The 19,135-nt window shown below is 39.5% G+C and overlaps 1 protein-coding gene across 1 annotated transcript; it reads right to left on the reverse strand.

The window, feature by feature from the left end:
- Nucleotides 1-6,439: 6,439 nt before the first annotated feature.
- On the reverse strand, nt 6,440-18,374 carry LOC141810944 (hyaluronidase PH-20-like). The gene is made up of 10 exons (XM_074698810.1): nt 18,321-18,374; nt 16,103-16,199; nt 15,992-16,009; nt 12,249-12,313; nt 11,033-11,199; nt 10,782-10,950; nt 10,483-10,701; nt 8,756-8,914; nt 8,272-8,361; nt 6,440-6,859 (listed from the first exon to the last, which is right to left on the reverse strand). Exons 1-10 carry the CDS (start codon nt 18,372-18,374, stop codon nt 6,440-6,442), a joined length of 1,458 nt encoding a protein of 485 aa, XP_074554911.1.
- Between the last annotated feature and the right edge of the window lie 761 nt (nt 18,375-19,135).

The raw sequence follows: 19,135 nt of genomic DNA on the forward strand, positions 1-19,135 counted from the left end.
TATTAAAATCACAAAAATCATGACTTAAAATCCAGGTGACGACATGTCAAAATATTGAACCTTTTGGAAAGTTTTCTTTTCACAACAAAATTACTACGTATAGGATATAAAACTTGGTGCATTTAATCTTTAGCAAGTTCAGTTATTCAAGAAGATTTTACAAGGATGCAGATGAGAAATGTTCCAAGTCCATTAAACACAACAAAGGGACCTGAACTGTTTACCTAAATTCCATAAACAAACTGCCGTTTTTATCAGTCTGATGTAAGATGAAGTTGTAATATTAGCTTTGCAGGATGATAATTTATTTATTTTTAATAACTGCAGATGCAGACCTTGTATAACTTGAACATTAAAGTCACTGTGGTAAGTTAAGAGTGAATTGCACTGTTTAAGTTTGCACCAGCATGCTTTGGCGTAGTGTAGCTCATATCTGCATGCTTTACAGTTTGCATCAAGCAACATGTGGAATATTTGTTTTTGTCTGCAAAACACACACACATATTGTAACCTTATATTGAGATGTCTATGTGTTACAGACAAAAAACACATAAGCATTGATAAGAAGACTGTATCTCCTCTTCTTTTCATGCAAGCTCTTTTATTTTACGGTCTAAATGACCCCACTGTAATGCATGTAAACTATCAGAGTAGATATGAAGCCAGTACTAAACGTAGCAAGAGAATTTGTGGCTGCAAGACTGGAGGAGCAGAGTGATAATTTACTGTGAACCCTCATGAACCAAACGTTACTGAGCTGGAGTGCCTTCCTGTGCAAACAGAGTCAGACAGATGCAAACAAACAAAGCCCAGAGTCCACTAATCGATCAGTTTTTATTGATTCACTCGCATTTTCAGCTGCCAGATGTATTGTGCTTTCATTTGTTGCAACCTCTTATCACCACAACCTCTTTTATTTTTAGAATAACTATAATCACACAGTTGTAAACAGCTCTGAAGTAATTTTACTCATAACCTATGTTCAAATTATATATGAACAGCTGAACAGCTTACTGAACAGCTTAAAGTTAACATGTGTCTACATAGCTTCTGCACTTTTTGAGGCTGAATTAAAAATCAAACTTAAAGCTCCTGTGAGGAGATTTTAGCAGGTTATGAAAAAAGACTAAAATTCATCCTAATTCCTCTTTATGACCCACTAAACCAAACTAAAACAACTGCATGCACGCTAATTACTTAAATTTGAGAAAACTGTAATGTCGGAATCCACTTCCAGGGGGTAGGTGTTCAGGATGATGATCATACACCCTGCTGACTCAACTTTTTTTGTCCAGTTTTTGAGATTTACAACAAACTTTTTTGATTGGGACACCACTTTATGTACAGGAGGCTCAAAAATTAACACAAACAAAAATCCTCTCACAGGAGCTTTAAGTGCATCAGTCATCTTTATTTAGAGATAGAATTAAATACATGTTTAGAAATGGGAAAGGATAATCTGACCACCAAATTTTACTGATTTTTTTCAAATGTGTTACCACTTTGTTTAAAAAAGGAACTAAATGACAAAGATAAAAATCTCTTCACATGAGCTTTAATAATAATAATAATACAGGCGGTCTTTGAATTACCATTTCTATGACGCACTGTGACCGGATACTCCGCATGAGTCGGATTTTTACCCCTAATACCCTCTAAATCTCTAAATGACTATCCAGATACATGTATTATACTTCATATTCATGGGAAACAGTACAGCCAATTGAAATAGACATTTTAATGAAAATAAAATAAAATAAATGTATAATGTAATAAAATACAGCAAAATAAATTAGACAAAATCGAGACAAAGTTCACGATGCTGATGATGGCGTAGCACTGCTTAGCTGTGTATTCATACGCACTCTGCGTCAAAAACTAGTTCCCGTCTTAGGAGCTTATACACAGAGCCGTTTAATTTCCAACCTCTATTTTCTTACATACGTTTATTTATTGGCGTCATAAAGTCAAAACAACGGAAGTCAAGAACCATGTAAGTGGAGGACCTCCTGTAATAAAAACAATAATACATTTTATTTAAGAGCACCTTACACAACACTTAAGGTCATTTTACAAATAATTAAAATACAGAAGAAGCAACACAATAAAAATGAATATAAATAATAGACAAACAAGGTATCAACAGGTTAAAATTAACAGGTAGTATTAGAAAATGCAACTGTAAGTGCATCAGTCATTTTTACTAAGGGATACAGTTAAACACATCTTTAGAATCCAGATAAAATGCTTAAATTAAGAATGAAAAAGTGCCCTCTGCCCCTGGATTTGCTTTACAGTGGCCTTTTTTATTGTTTAACACATTTAACCTTACACTGTGACTCAGCATTTGGCAGTAAGTCTTAGCGTGACAGTTTAGCAAACATGGTTTGGTTTTCAGAAACTTGAGCTGATAGTTTACTGGATTTGCAAGCAGCCACGTTTCCCCCCTGAGTATGAATTTTTAATAAGTTCTGAAGCTGAGACAACAATTTATGAGGCTTCCTCTTATAATCAGCAATCAAAGGAGAGTGTTTTGCTCTGAGCAAAACTCTTAAACCTTGATGTTTGTATGTATGTACTGAATAAATAAATATTTTTTATTGTTCAGTAAATTACCATTGGCTGAGATATGGTGATATGGTAAGGGAGTCAAATTGAAATATGGATAATTTTGTAAACCGGGATCATTCCAATCAAATCTTCAGAAGAAAACAGTTTTTTACCTTCATCTCGATGGTTTTCATTGACTTGTCTGTACATGTAGTATGCTGTAAAATCCTCAGAAAAAGTGCTCTTGACAACTGCCTGTGGCTGTTTCTGACAGGGGGGTGGTCGTACAACTTGGCAGCTATATTAAGGTTCTGAAATAATGACATTTATTTGCATTTACAAAAAAAAAATCCATGGCCGAATCTCTGTGATGTCATGACGCTTTGCTTTGTGATGTTCAATTATGGTAGAAATGACCAAACTTCTTTCCTAGTATATATAAATGACAGTTTTGAATAACATTCAGATTGAATTAAAAAGATGATCTTCTTGCAATGGCATGCTCTGTACTTCTTAACATTGTTTAAATTAAATTTGAAATTCCCCTCAGCACAGCTGGAGCTCCTTCATTTTTTAACATTTTTCCAAAGCCGAGGTCTGAGTCATGTTTCTGCCTGCTTGTGGACGCATGCAGGTTGTAGTGAAGTGTAAAGCTGTGGATGCAGGTTAGGCTTGTGAGAGATATCGAGCAATGAGGAAGTCTTTAGGTCAATGTTTTTATACCCTCTGTTACTTCACTTTCAAAGGCAGATCAGAAGAAAAGGTCTGCAACCCTATTTCCAGGCTGACTCATAATACTGTTGTCAGCAGCAAGCAGCAGTTGCTAACTTGTTGTCTCAGTTATGGAACAAGTCTGAGCAAAGTCCACCTCAACTTTTATGACATGTAACACTTTTTTCATGCCTTGAAGTTCCTCTTTTACCTCCAGGCCTACCTGTGCCTTGTGTACAAAAATACATAGTCCTGTCATCATAGCTTGTGAAATCTAAACACAACAGGAAAGGTCAACTAACCAAACTTGTAATACTTCAAACATGAGACATGAACTGAACTTTGCTTTCTGTAGAAGAAGTGTTTTGTTGTCAAGGCAATGTGTGTTTGTGTGGAGGGTTTTGTTGGTTGCATGGTTAACACAAATGTCATCAAAGCAGTGGTGAATTTCATGCTTTTTCCATGCAAGAAAAGTTTATTTGGAACACAGACTGGTGTATGCTGTCACAGGGGAATTAAACACAGAATTTTTAGCTAGAGTTAAAGTGTAAGTCGCTAAAGTGGAGTGAAACACCAACAAAGTAACGGACTGCCATTGCTCTCTCTGTCTTTCTTTCAGCTCCCCGGGAGAACTTTGTGATACAAGCAAACACAACTTGCATGCTAATCACCCGGAGGGCTCAGCAATACACTCATGACCTACAGTATCTGCTGACAACACCACAGTGGGAATATTTTACCCTAACTCAGCCATAAAGACTCATTAGCTACAGCAATTACATGTGCAGAAGGCTGTTATGTACAAACACGTTGTATGTGCATGAAAACAGGAAGTTCAGTGCAACTTTGTGGATGTTAGGTAACTTGACTGTGAGAGGTGTTGGCGTTGAAGACAAGCCTCTGCCACTGCAATCTGATAACAGTTCTCTTCCAAATAATTTGGCTCATTCGTAGAGAATTTTTTGGATCATTCCTTTAGTTTCTCCTACATTCCTGTCTTTACTGTGACAGAGAGGTTCAACACAGCACCAACAACACCAGTGCTCCCTGCCACTTTTCATTTATTTACATATCCAGTCAAATCACATTTAAATGCCAAATCAGGATAAAATTATCCTAGGTAACTTGATATAGAGGCATATTTGTTTGTGACATAATAACAGCCTTGTGTCCTTGATGAGACTTTCAAACATGCTGGTTCTGTCACTGGTCACAGTGTGTTGGATGTATCACTCAGTACAGCTAAATATAGCTAAACCAGGGCCCGTATTCAAAAGGCATCCTCAGGCTAAAAGTAGCTCTTGGTGATGTTATTCTTAGAAAAAAAAAAACTTAGAATTACTGGAATTCTAAGTTGTTTTTTTGTTTTTGTTTTTTTAGAATTTCCCCTCAGTAAGATAAAAGTTATTCACAAAGCAACTCAGGCCTTCAGAGAGCTCCTAAGGGGAAAACTGTTGGAGGGGGGAGGAGGACTTTAAGAAGCCTCAGAGTGGACGCTGATACTGGTGTCGGAGTTTCCCAACACTCTAAACACACAGTCTGTCACCTGAAACAGCTGTTTATCTGTTGACGCACCCCCTAAACAATCCAGTTAATGAGCAGATAACAGATAACATTCATACAATTATTAATATTAAAGTAAGCAATGGTAACTTACAACACTGTTTGAGAACAGTTTGTGTGCTGCAAAATTACACAATCAAAATTAATTTAATTTAGCTGAGTTTCATCATCATGATATGAAATTTATGTCACCATTACACATTTCTTGATACAGTCCAAGTTATACAGTGGGGAAAATAAGTATTTAATGTGTCAACTTTTTTCTCATCCCATTTATTTCCAAAGCTGCAATTCAAACAAAATTTCTACCAGGGATTGGTATTAACGCAAATAATCCACACGTGAAAAGAAATCATAACGTTCAGGTCCATAGATAATGATTTTGTGGAATTAAGTACGATAACACAGGAAAAAAAGAAAAAAAAAAAAAGCAAATTGATGGTCCTATGAAAAAGGTCGTTTTTTCACCAAGCAGTTTAATTCGACACACCTCATGAAGGGTAAAGAGAGCTCTCTGAAGACATTCACAACCTGATTGTTGCTCAGCATCAGAATGGAACTGGTTACAGACTTATATCAAAGCACCTGAATATTCCAGTTAGCACCGTTGGGGCCATTATTCACAAGTGGAAGAAGCACCACCTTACCATCAACAGGCCACGCACAGGAGCTCCTTACAAGATTTCTGACCAGGGATTTAGAAAGATAGTCAGAAGAGTACTCAACGAGCCAAGGTCCACTCTGAAAGTGCCCCAGAAAGACTTGGAGGCAGCAGGTACAATTGTTACAGAGAAAAAAATAGGCAATGTACTCCACTTTTAATACTTTTTTCCTTTGTTTTCCCGTGTATTGCACTTAATTCCACATAATCATTATTTATGGACCTGAACCTTGTGATTTCTTTTCATGTGTGGATTATTTAAGTTAGCACAAATGTCTGGTATAAATTTTGTTTAAACTGCACCTTTGGAAATAAATGGGATGAGAAAAAAATTGACACATTCAATACTTATTTCCCCACTGTAGGAACAGCTCATTTTACTGTCCATCCATTACTAGCAGTGCAGAGCACTTTTTTCTAGAGCTGCACGATTTGGGGAAAAGGTGCGATTTGCAATTAGGTGGACAATATTGCGATTGCGATTGTGCTTGCGATTTAATATAAAAAGTTGTGTCATGGTGAGTCTACAGACTTGCTTGGTTATCATGGAGAAAAATCTGAATTGCATGTGCTGACATTGCGATTGCGATTGCGATATCCTCTTTTGCGATTACGTAATTGCATGTGCTGACATTGCGATTGCGATTGCGATTATCGTGCAGCCCTACTTTTTTCCCCTAACTTTTTTCCCCTTTTTGTACCAACAAATCACAGTTTTAAGAGACTGCATCTTACCTAGTAACAGGATCAACCACACCTCCTCACTAAGATAAAAGTTTCTGTCTCCTCTTTACTCAGAGTTGCTCTCAGAAACTTCCTGAGTCACTCTTGGGCTAAGACCCCTTGCCAGGAGTTTTTAGGCTAAGTTAGGAGCTCACTGAGAGGACTCTGAGAACCTTTGTAAAAACGGGCCCAGGAAGACAGGCCTGTTGTTTTACTTCCAAACCTTCAATTTCAAACTTTGTTCTTACTGTAACTGTCTTCCTGTGTCTCGTGTAGCAGAGCGTTGTACAGAGTGTGAGTCTTGTGGTAAAGCCACTGCTTCACATTAAAGGTCAGAGCCTTGGCCAGTTCTCTGTATGTCCTCGGGGAGCAGTTGAGTCCTTCGTAGCACTGACACGTAAACCTCTTGCTGAAAGTCTTCAGATCAGTCAAGGTAGGTTTCCCCAGGACCAGGTAGCGGTTCTGAACATACAGGACCTGGAAATTCTCTGGGTTAAGGTGGAGGTAGTGACTGGAGTTGTAGTTTTTTCGGACACAGCGCCCGTTCCCTCGACACAGGAAGTTGCTGCAGAGCTGGGCTGCCAGAGTCACATTGGTGATGTATGGGTTGAGGGTGGAGGAGAGGTAGGATGAGAGCGCTTCACATGAGTCCTTGGAAGAAAAAGAGTAGAAAAGAAAAGCAGAGAAAGACATCAAAACCTAGATTTACACAAAACATACTGTCATTTTAATTACTATTTATGATAGAGGTCGACCAATCGGGGAGGGGTGATATTTGGCATTAGGTCAATCACCTTTGTATTTCCATGATCTTCAACAATAATAAGACCTTTTAGTTCCTGGAACTGCTGTTTCTGGGAAATAAACAGCTCCTGTGGGCTATCATAATCTGTATTTTCACATAGGCCTGAACTGTGAGGCTCATGCATCAGACCAGTGACTGAAAAAAATAAAAGTGCAAAATAAAATAAAATGCACTGCAGCGCTAGACCAGTAGAGGGCAGTAAGATATGGAAGGCCATTCAGCAAAGATGATACTGTAATAGGAGACAGACTAGGTGGTATACCATAATCAACAATACTTGTTTTAGATCATCATTAAATATCTATCTGATGAGAGTATTTGACATTTTTTATTAAAAAATAATCTAGGATGCATTTATGAGGACTTCCTTTGTGTTTTAACAGCTGTTGTGCACTGGATATCCTCTGACACGTTCAGCTGAAGGTCTCCAGTTTACAGGGTCACTTTTTAAACTGGAACACCGGGAGCTGACAGAGACACATTCACGCTATCAGGCTCAAAGAAGACTATTCTTTAGGACTTATTAAACCAAGTCCACCACAGCTGAAGGTGATGTTGCTGTGGACGGGGAGAATAAACAAATACACTGTGGCTGCTCCACCAATCAGAGACATTCAGCTTACCAGCTGTCCTCCAAGTTCTTTAGCCTTTTAGTATTAAGGGAAGGAACACTAGGAAGTAGTTTTTACACCCATATACAAATTTGGACCCTAGTTCCTGCAATTGAAAAGTACATAGTTCCTATACTGGAAAAGCACCTTTGATTATTAAAAAAAAATGTCATTAGATGCCTTGCCTTAAGTATAAAACAGAGGTTAATTCCTTTTTCTATATCTGTTTATATAATATGACGACTAGCCTTGGACAGAGAGCTTAGCATGAGGACAGGAATACAGACAAAGAACTAGCCTTGACTTAATCCAGTAAGTCATGTAAGGACAATGTGTAGTGAGGGGGTGGTGGCAGGAGGTATTATCCTGACAGGGTGAGTTAAGACCATGATATGATACAGAGGGGTTCATAGAAGGTTTCAATTCAGTGGACATTGCTGTCATTGAAACTGCTTCTCCACTATGGATTAATCTGGCGTCACAGCCAACCAACACAGTCCATCAGTACCTTACAGCTGATGTAAATGCAGCCTCATTAAGCACACTCCTCTGTGTCACTGAACACTGTCTCTCTGGTCAGACGACCTGCCACCTGTGCTCAGTCATGTCTCTGATCAGTCCAGTGGAGGTCTGTGGTGTGATGTTACCTGGTCATTGAAGTCAGCACTGGCCCCCCACATCACAGCTCCAGAGGCTCCCACTGCGGCGCTCTCCCCAATGGTGCTGACCAAGTCCTCCTGAACACAAACAAAGAGTATGCTGTTATTACCTTTGAATAAATACACAAAACATCAACAGACTTTAAGACTGAGCCTAGAAACGGTGATACATTGAGCTCTGTTCCTATTTACCTGTGAGGTGACAAAAGAGGATGAGGGTTACAACCTGAGCAGGGTGCTGTTACACCAAGAAACCAAACCCCTCCTAAAACTGGACCTCAGGCCGGAAACACCTCACTGCAGAGACGAAAAAGTAACCTAAGCCGGATCTAATCTAGCCGAGTGCTCCAGGTGGTTGCTGAATGATGAGCCGTTTCTAAAATAAAATCTTAACCCTGGATTTAAAGGATGTTAGAGTGCTGAGGATGCAGCGTGTTGTAAACAAATCAACATTTAAATTCCTCTCATTTACCTGACTGAGGAAGCGTCTGTGTTCGTCGACAAAGACAGGTCGCATGTAAACAAACACAGGTGCAGTGGGACTCTGTCTGGGTAGGGCTGATACTCTCAGAGCTTCATGGACTCGATTCCTGACCATCAGCGCAGCTTTGGGATTATCTGCCAGTGAAACCTGGAGCAGGACGAGGATATAACAAATCATATTCATTTTTTATTCATTTCATTCATGTAAGTCGGATGCCGGTAGCCGCATCAGATATGTAACAGCATGCACCATAGCAGCGCAACACAGTGTATCTCACTAATAAATCCAATGAAGAAGAAAAACACGACACAGTAGACAAAGAGCAATGATGGAAGACATCCAGCAATTTGTCTTCTTTGTGATTGTCATGTGGCTCTCACATAGGTAGCAATATTACTTTTGACTATCTAACAGTCAGTGTTGTAGCGCTACTTTCTAGGATTGGTTTAGTGTGGCATCCCAATGAAAGGGTTCCAAAAAGTGGGACGGTACGGGTCAGAAATTTGGGGATCCATCCCGAGATAAGTCAGTGGTAAGGCCATAAAATGGGTGCCATACTGAGATGAGCCGAACTGAGCTGCTTGGTGCAAATGGGGCTTAGGCAGCAACTATTGAGCAGAAACAGCCAGAAATACAAATGAATCAAAACATTTGCAACCAGATGTGGCTGCCTCCAAGTCTTCCAACTTTCTCTTAAAAGAGTACAATAAAATCAGTTCATTGAGTTTCAACTCTTTTTGTAACTAATTCCAGTCGAATGGAGATAGAGCTGACCTTTGGGACAGACAGTGAATAAAGATCCTGGGAACAAAGACTGTGAGTTCCAGTCCTCCTCTGATTAATGTAGGTTAAAGGTAGGAGGGTAGATGGTCTAGAAAAAACTTGTAGACAAGAATGTGCTGATGTTTTAGTCTTGAAATGAACGATGAAGAACATCCCACAGACACTGTGTCTAGAACATGTAAGCGCTGAGAGGAAGCATACATCTACACAACATCACCATAGTCCTACAATGACATAAAAGTGGCATGAACAAGTTTCTGATTAGATTTAAAAGACAGGTGGGACTTGATCGTGAAATAAAAAAACAAGTTTCAGTTTTAGTCTTCTGACCAGCTGCTGAATGTGAGGAGAAAAAGTCAATTCATCAATCGTAATACCAAAGTTTCTGTAGCTCAAAACAAACTCAATCTGACGACCTTGAGAAGAAAAGGCTGAATGCAGGCTTTAGGGCTTGGATTAAGTGTTTGAGAACAGTTTGAACTTAGTCTTGTCAGTATTCAGCACAAGCCATGTACTGCTCAGCACAAGGTTACCAAGCAGTACATGACAGTGTCATCAGCAGAAAAATGAAAATCTGCATTCGAAACATTCTGACCAATACCATTTATGTACAGAATGAGCAGGAGTAGCCCTAAAACTAACCCCTGAGGCACTCCTTTGGTTATATGAAGTGCAGCAGAGGTGTAACCATTTGCAATGTAAATGTAAATACATGTTGGGTTGACTTTGATGTCTTCTGAAAATCAATTAAAAGAATAAAGAATTCAGCCTAGCCAACTTGAAATACATTATTATAACTCATAGATCCATTTAATGATGTTATTTTTGCAATCTCCTAATAAAAACATGTTGCATAGATACCAGTCTTTTTTGAGAGCTAACTATCCATCAAAGTTCTGTTACTAGACAAATTCACTAGCTTCTAACCTAACCTGCAGGTAGACAGAGGGGAAGAGGGCAGTGCTGGACTCCCACAGCCAGAACAGTTCATCATTCTGCCTCTTCACTTCTTCAGAGCATTGGCCCGTGTAGTCAGGATGTTCCCAACCATGATTATAGCAGTTAGGAAACAGGTAGAAGCCCCAGAGATAGTTGGGTCTCATGGCTCGACCCAATGCCAGCATCCCTGACATGATTGTCTTTGCTGCCACCTACAGAACCAAAGGGGAAATTTTTCAAAGACCCTGAATACTGAACAGCATTTCAGATCTAAATCGACGACACCTGCTACCTGGAATTGTTGTTTGGCTATCTTTGTGGCCTGCTCATCGGTAAGCGACTGGTTTCCCTGCTTTACATGAGCCACTGATAAAGTCTGATAGATCCGCTTAGCACCCCAGTTTCTCCCCCACAGAGGGCGCCATTCCTCCCAGTCAATCACAGACAAACCGCGACTTGTCCTAGTAGACAAAGAAGAAGATCAAGATCTGCATCAAATGTGTGAACAAATAACCCTGAGGGTTTTAAGAGTGATTTTCTTACTTGAATGGGATGTAGTAGTTTATATCTGCCTTGGCCTTTGTCAAACTGGCTTTCAGGTTTGCTCTTTGTGGAATCCCACCGTTGTACAGTTTTCCGGTCTTGAGGTTTACATGTGGGTATAGACCCAGTCGGTCTGTGTAGAACAGGAACAGGAACTGATCTGGGACCTAGAGGAGGAACACGAAGGAATATAGCCTTTAGTTTAGTTTAGTTTAGTTTAGTTTAGTTTAGTTTAGTTTAGTTTAGTTTAGTTTAGTTTATCAGTTTGATATATGGAGATGATGCACATTCATAAACACTTCTGTAAATTTGCTGGTTTAGCCTAGTTGGCTAATTTTCAACCGTCTCTGGGACAGGTGACATGAGCACTACAATAAATAAAATCCATATAAAAATAGTACTATATCCGCTTTACAATACAAAAATTCAATAAAATGCAAATCAATAACAGTTTTACTGCAGATCGTCACACTTGACCATCTCTCACAGGCCATGCAGGATCTTATAAGTGACACGGGCAATAATCAGAGTTTCTGATGTGACCAAATTTGTTAAGTAAAACTCGGCTGTATTTATTGCTGATTTGATTTGTTGATTAATTAAATGAAAGTTATGAATCAATTTTCATTCCAAAATATTCATATTTGAGCAAAACTGACAATTGTTCCCTGTTAACGTAGGCGTCAGGGTAAATGGTATCTATTGACCAATGTTAAAAAGAAAAAAAAGAAAAGAAAAAACTTGCATAGTGTCTTTCTACCACTTAAATTCAGACAAGAGTTAATCAGCCATTCAATGACCAAGGTCATCACTGCCGTTGTTTGCACCCTGTCATCTGCAAATATCTGGAAGCCAGACTCATTGCACACAGATAGAAGATCATATGTAAAGATTAAATAACAGTGGTCCCAATATAGAACCTTGGGGGACACCAAAACAACAACAACTAAGCACACCGTTTGCCCTTACACTCTAAGTTCTACCTTAAAGAAGAGACTTCATGTATCTGATGGAATTGGGTAGAAGTTGTACTGAGACAGCTTGGTGGGAAGGACAACATGACCCCCAGTGTCAGAGACTTCCTTTAGATCTAAGAAAATGGCTGCAATAAATCCCCCTTATCAAACTCAGAGCAAATATTTGAGAGAATAGAAAACTTTTCCAAGAAGAATAAAAGTTGTTGTTTTTTTTTTAGCTATGTTTGTTTATTACTTGCCTTAGCAGGTGTAGTGATCCCATGAAAGGGCGACGTGTCCAGAGAGATGTTGTTCTTCTTACACACTCAATCAGGGATGTTCCACGTCACAAAGAAAGGCTGGTGCTCAAACAGCGGACTTGTTGTGTCAGGGAGAGGTGAAAAAAGAGGAGGTGTCCAGGATTTATGGATGGCTGCTGCTTCGGGAGGCAACATGGAATTAAGAAGAGGGGTCGAGAAGCCTTTGGCAAAAGACGCTTTGGGAAAGGACGTCAACTGTGGGGAGGGGAGCTTGTTGCTTCTTGGATGAAAAGTTGAGTTGCAGGAAGACAATAGTTTGGCAGTGTGAAGATGTTGTTTCTTTTTAGACATGGGGTATAGAGTCTTTTGGGGAGGATGACATTTACGTGGGAGTTGGACTTGACTACCTCGCTCAGAAGCTTTGAAGTTTTTGGAAGACATGAAAAGGTCTCTGTGGGACTTTGGCCCCAAAGCAGCCAGTGTAGGAGAAGCTGTTATCACTTTTTGAGAAGGTGTTGGGCTGATGTGGATTGGGAAAGTTGCAGAACTGCTCGATGTGTCAGTGTTTGCAACAGTGGAGGGCACAGCTTTTGGTGATGTCTTGACAGATGTAGGAACAGAAGGTATGATCAGGGTAGAGATGAGCAGAGGAGGAAGGATGCTCATCCACGTGACTGAAACCATCTTTTGTCCTGGCTGAAGAAGAGCAGAGTGAAACAGAGACGTCAGAAAATCTGCATCAGTCTACCATACGGTAATGGTTCTTCATCCACCAAGTATGAATGTGATGTGTCATACTAAACTCTATAGTTGGTCAGAAAGCCTTGAAATAAAAGTCAAATGCCATGGCGCTTGATTGCCAAAGTGATAAAAAATAATAAGTCTCCTGAGTACACAGTTTTTTGGGACTTTGCAAAAGTCTTTTAGGATAAAGCTCAGTTTTCTTTTCTTGATGTCCCTTGAGGGGCACTGTAGTCGTGAATTTATTTAAATAAAGAAAAATAAGAAAAAGTATAGCTAACCAAAATGAATAAAGTTGGTTTTGACATACTCTGAATAACGTGAGTAGCATAACCAGACTTTAGGACAAAACTCAAGAGGGGGTATTGTGCTTTTTTTCAGTGTGTTTCAGTAATTTACTACAAAGTAAATTCCTTGTGTGTCAAACTTTGTGGCTTTTCCACTGACTACTCCTGAAACAGGTCTTCAAATTACCGTCCCACTTTTTGGTACCCTTCTGTCAGGGTGCGAGACATACTGATACAGCTGCGGAGTGAGAAACCTTGCAGCCCACTGATTGGTCAAAGAATCATCACTTCCCATGCGACAGCAGCTGCTTGTGGCCCACAGCCTTTTCCAAAACAAAGCTTGATTGCCCTTTGAAACAAAGAGCCACATGGAAATCACAAAGAAGACAAATTGCTCTTTGTTTACTGTGTCACGTTGTTTTCTTGTTCGTTGGATTTATTAGTGTGGTCCACTGTGTCCCGCTATTGTGGTGTCACGCTAAACTGTCGTGGTTATCAGCATCCAGCTTACACGTCGCCTACCAAGAAGGGCACTGTTGGCTGTGGAAATCCAAACAGGCTTTACCCATTCAACCCGCATTAAACTGTTCTGATCTGTATTGGACCACTAGATGGACACAGGGCTTTTGTTTTAGCTGCAGTCCTTTCAAGGCCCCCCACTCCTCAAACCCTCTTCCCTCTAATTGACCAGCCCCCTGGAGGCCTGTTGGTGGCAGAGCAATGAGCAGACCTTGGTGTTTGAGGCCTGTCCTTCTATGTCACATGATGACTATGATGTATTTTCATCACTTGTAAAGATCTTGATAATATTGTGTAAAGCTTCTTGTTTGGTGTTATAATAAGTTCTCACCGCTCAGGCATAAAAAAGGTCAGGAATTATATCAACTTGATAAGAGAAGATGAGATCAGTTTGTTCTTGGGTAGACACCAGCTGCAGCTAATATTTGTAACCAACATGCTTGCACAATCATTCTACACAAGCCTGAATCACACACACACACACACACACACACACACACACACACACACACACACACACACACACACACACACACACACACACACACACACACTTTACAGCCCAGATAACAAGGAAGTATCAACTCCACCTAAAGACGGGAAGAAGTGAACGACTGCTACATTTGATGAAGGATGGGATGGATGCATAGCTGTTTACAGACACGGCCAGTAATTTCTTTAACATATGAATGTGTAGTTGACTGAAACGCTGCACATGTTTAGTATGAACATCAAGTAGTGATACTTAAAATTTACTGGGGCTGGCACCATGTGCTATCCTCCCAAACTGCTTCTTTTACAATTTTAGGGGTGCTGATTCGATTTAAACTACATTTTGCCCCCTGCTGGAGAAACTTTTTACTTTATTAAACTTTTTTTCCAAACCAGTTTATAAACAAAGACTGATGTGAAAGATTTAAAGGTAGGGTCCGAAGAAATTTTCATTACCTGTGAGTAAACACAACATTCAAACTGAGCTCCGCCTCTTTGGCTCAGTGCCAGCTGCAGCACACACCCACTGCCTCTGATTGTGACTCCTTGAACACACACACTCTAGCCCAGCAACCACCTGTAGCATTGTGCTTCTATGTGGGAGAGACTCTAGAGCTGTGCACCTGACTTGGCATGTTAGCACAAGCTAATCATGGGTATTTGACACATTTGCATCCCTCCTCGTTCCGAGTTGCTCTCCAAGTTCCCAATAGCGTGTGAAAGCCGAGCCGAGCTTCACCCTCGATTTAAATTTGAATTTAAATTTGAATTTGAATTTGAATGTATGTATTTAACAGGGACGATGCAGTTTAACATAGTTCACAAGAATGCATGAACCCGATGAGCTGCACAGAGAGTTTATACAAGTGCTAATTTCCAACTCCTGTCTCTTCTTGATTAGTAAAAAGCTTTATTTATTTGGCATTTCATTTGGATTTGGTTGCATTTTTCTTCCTCTGTGCTATGTCCACTGTTGTAGCTGCTCTGATTAGCTTCTTCTACTTGCTAATCAACATGCAAAGTCACTTGCGCACTGGGTGTGCTGTGATTTATTGAATTAACCATGCATACTCTCCCCCCAGAAATGTCCCAAAACAATCAAAATATCCACATACAGGCAGAGGAGGGGGTTGAGGCAAACACAGACACTTAAATACATATAAAGAGGCCCATAGGAGATAACTGAGCAGGATCATTTCTGGAAAAGTTGACATTTTATGTTCTAGGAAAATCTTGCAGACCCTATTCAAAGATTTTTGAAGAAAAAAAACCCATACTTATGTGAATCATTTTTCCTTCCAAACCTAATGCCAATGCTTTGAATTATGGGAAAGCAGAATACCCCCTCTTTAAGTATTATAGTTCTGTTAGTGTTATTACTCAAACTGTTACGTTTCATTTTTACACATTACAAAATATAGGCCTGACTCTATATATTAACCAAGGCTTGAGATTGGACATGTGTTGTGTTTGAAACCAGTTTACAAACTTTTTTTTTTCTTTATTCAGCAGAGCTTTAAACTCTAACAGGAAATCTGATCCAATTTGTCTAAAGGATACAGATAAATATTGTTGAACTTGGAACAAATTCAAATTTAGTAATAGCAAACCACACGCTGACAATCAGAAATACGACTCATGAACTCCTGACTAAAAGATAAAATGAAACATTACCTGAACATGCCGTCAGTGAAGCCGCCTCACCATCGGACGTGTTGACAGCTGCACACAGAGTGAAAGGATCCTCAGGAAAATGACACAGATATAGGAGGGACAGAAGAGACATGGTGGGCAGAGCTGTGGATAAAGATGTACTCCGCTTGTTTTGTTGGCTCATGCGCCAAGTTTGAGCTGGAGCCGGGGAAGACGGCACACCTGGGTGTGAGGTCATGGAGCGTGCACTGTCCCCGTACTGAAACACAAAGAGGAGGCCATCAGTGAATCATGAGTGGGGCATCAGCGTGGAGCTGAGGCTGCATTTCCCTCTTGGTTGATGATGGTATTTGTCACCTGGGGTGGGATTTACTACATGCGCTGATGATGTCAGCAGCTTAAGACAGCTTGTAGAGTAATAGCATACAATTAGCTTTTGATTTAGAGAGTTGTGGGTTCAGGATTTCATGGAGTTTTCAGACATTCATGCTGCCTTCTCTCTTTGAACACATAAAATCATGAATGCTTTCAGTCAGCAGCGACATCTTTTCATCCTTCATCTGCAGTTTGGAGACAGGAAGATTTGACACCTAGGTGGTGAGGGTGCAGCTGAAACTGAGAAATAAAAACATCATTCCTCTTTTCTTTTATTTTCTTCTTCATTTAGATTTTAAGGGTTTGACAAACCTTTCTTGCCCAAAAGTTCAGTTTTTACAGAATATTATCCGTTTCATAGTAACAGTCATTTTCCTCCTGTTTTAGATGCAACTGTACAAGCAACCAGTATAAACAGTGGACTGTTTACCCCGTGTGTGTTTATGTGTCTGGACAGCAGATTGTCATACCAAATGGTAGTGGTTATTTCACAAGTGAGTGGCATGCTGGGACACTCACCTTTGACCCTACAAACTATTTTACAGGCAGGGCATCGGTACACGTTACTGTCTGAATGATACGACGAGTTGACTTCAGTGAGGAGAACAGGAGAACAGGATGAGTTTATAACCCTCAACATGGACAGTGACGTCTGTTTGGAGAATAAAATGTAAGTGGTTTTTTTTTGTGATAAAAAAAGATCAAATATGTAATAAGAATTCTAAAGAAAAAAATCTTTCAGGTATTTTTTGGTTGCATTACCTTAAGGCAACATTGGACCATAATGGCCAGGAAAAAAATGGAAAAAAAGTTATTCATTTATATTTCAACACATTTTTTTCAAAAACACATGGATACTCAATACTCAATGGCCTCAACAGGTTACAATGAATTCCAAATGACGTGTAAACTTAAGAAAAAAAAGTTATACGGTTTTACGTCTGAACGTTGCCTTCAGGCGACACTGTACCAATGTGTTCAGGAGTTTTAACATATTTGATCCAACTTCACCTCAATCATTTAGACATTCCTTATTTAGACTGTAAAGTACCCGTGGATTAAACTCTGTGGTTCCTCTGACTTTTAAGGTGTTTCATGAGGAGAAACTGAAAAAAAAAAAAAAAAAAAAGAAACAGATGCCCTAAGCAAGTTCTGAATATCTCTAAGAAAGTGGATTATCAATGCATTTCACACCCTATGTCATACTAGTATACCTTCCCTCATTCTGGTAACACCTGTCACTGCACTTTCAACTCATTTTATTTTTGTAAGGTTTCCTGCAGTCACTAATTAAGTCTACTTTATCCTCACTAACTTTAATAGAAAGTGTGAGTTCTACCATCTGTCTCCTTGAAGAGCCACAGCGTGAAGTTACAAAAAAATGGGTGGAGGATCATGTGCTAATAGTCTAAACTTTATTAAAACTAACATAAAATTTATCTTCAGGTGAAAACTGTATACAGAAAATTCAAAGAAAATTTTATCAGCTTATGTATTTTTAAACAGTGTGTAGACACAAAACCAAAATGTTGTCATGGTGAATATTTAATAGTACTGTGGGGCCTCAAGACAACATTTACATTAAAAATACATGACATTACGCTATAAGAGATTAAGCTTTGCTTGATTAATATTACTGTGATTGACTGGCAACTGGTCCAGGGTGTACCCTGCCTATCGCCAAATGACAGCTGGGATAGGCTCCTTTAGGAAATGAATGAATGAATGATTGATATTTTTTTTTTTTTTTTTCCCAGACTGAGAGAGGCCCAGTAAAAAAGTTATTGGACAGCTTTGAAGATAGAATTGGTCAAGTTGTTCCTTGCAAGAAAGTCTGCAAAAATGCATCGTGCATGGTAGCAGTTGTTGGGCAAATGTGATTTGGGACAGTGAGCAATGTGCTGTTGCATCCAGCAGGGGTGAAGCACATGATCTGTTTTGCTGCCATCTTGTGGCAAAAGTAAGTTTGAGCAGTTGCAGCTGAATTCATGACTAACTCCCTCACCTTGACAGTTTTGTTGAAAGAGACAGATCCAGACTTTAGGATGGGGTGACCCATGCAAGGCGCTGACTAATGTAAGAGTGACATGAAATATATATCCTCGCAAATAAAACACATACTTTTTTCTTCAGGTTCTTTTTTGGGCCTTTTATTCCTTTATTTGGAGAGGACAGGACAGTGGATAGAGCAGGAGACAGGGTGAGAGTGCAAGAAAAGTCCTGCTGGTAGAATTTCAGCCCAGGTTGCTCGAGGGCTTGTCTCACGGGGCGCACAGTATAGGCTGCTAGACTATACCTGTGCTCCATTAAACACACATTAATGCTGTTTCTATCCCAAACCCCTACATATCCATAGAGATCCCTGAATTTCTCTGTACATCAGTGTATTTGATTTCTTGCCAAGACATGTGCACAGAGAATTAAAGAGATTGAGATAGGGACATTAAATTTAAAACTTAATTTTAAAACTGTGGCTTGAAAAAAAAATCCTCAAGTCCTGGTTGATTGAGGGTATCAGTTGACGGTAGATTGAAAATAAGTAAATCTCTCCTTTCTTAAGTGGGTCAAAATTGATCAGTCCTAATTTAGTGTTATATGTCAGGGGCAAATAAAATTGATTCAGGTAAGTATTAGGATTTTTTGTTTTATGATTTTTGAATCAGGATTGTTTTGTTGTTGTTTTTTCCTAATTTAAATCCTTTACTTTAGTCTTTTTTCACAAGCTGGGTTTGAAAAAAGTTACAGTTTCTCACCAGCAGAGGGCAAAATGTTTTTTCTCTGACTCATGTGATGTGCATTTTTAGCTCCTGGTATAATTTG

The sequence above is a fragment of the Halichoeres trimaculatus genome, unplaced genomic scaffold (assembly GCF_033239565.1).
Source record: "Halichoeres trimaculatus isolate MK-OKI-2021-1 unplaced genomic scaffold, fHalTri1.1 fHalTri1_scaffold_21, whole genome shotgun sequence".
Classification (NCBI taxonomy): Eukaryota; Metazoa; Chordata; class Actinopteri; order Labriformes; family Labridae; genus Halichoeres; species Halichoeres trimaculatus.

Coding starts and splice junctions, on each gene's coding strand:
- LOC141810944 (XM_074698810.1), bottom strand. CDS start 18,374: ATGGGTCACCCCATCCTAAAGTCTGGATCTGTCTCTTTCAACAAAACT. Junction 16,200..18,320: donor CTTTCAACAAAACTGTCAAG/GTGAGGGAGTTA, acceptor TTTGTGTTTCAG/TACGGGGACAGTGCACGCTC. Junction 6,860..8,271: donor GTGCTGACTTCAATGACCAG/GTAACATCACAC, acceptor TTTTCTTCCAAG/GACTCATGTGAAGCGCTCTC.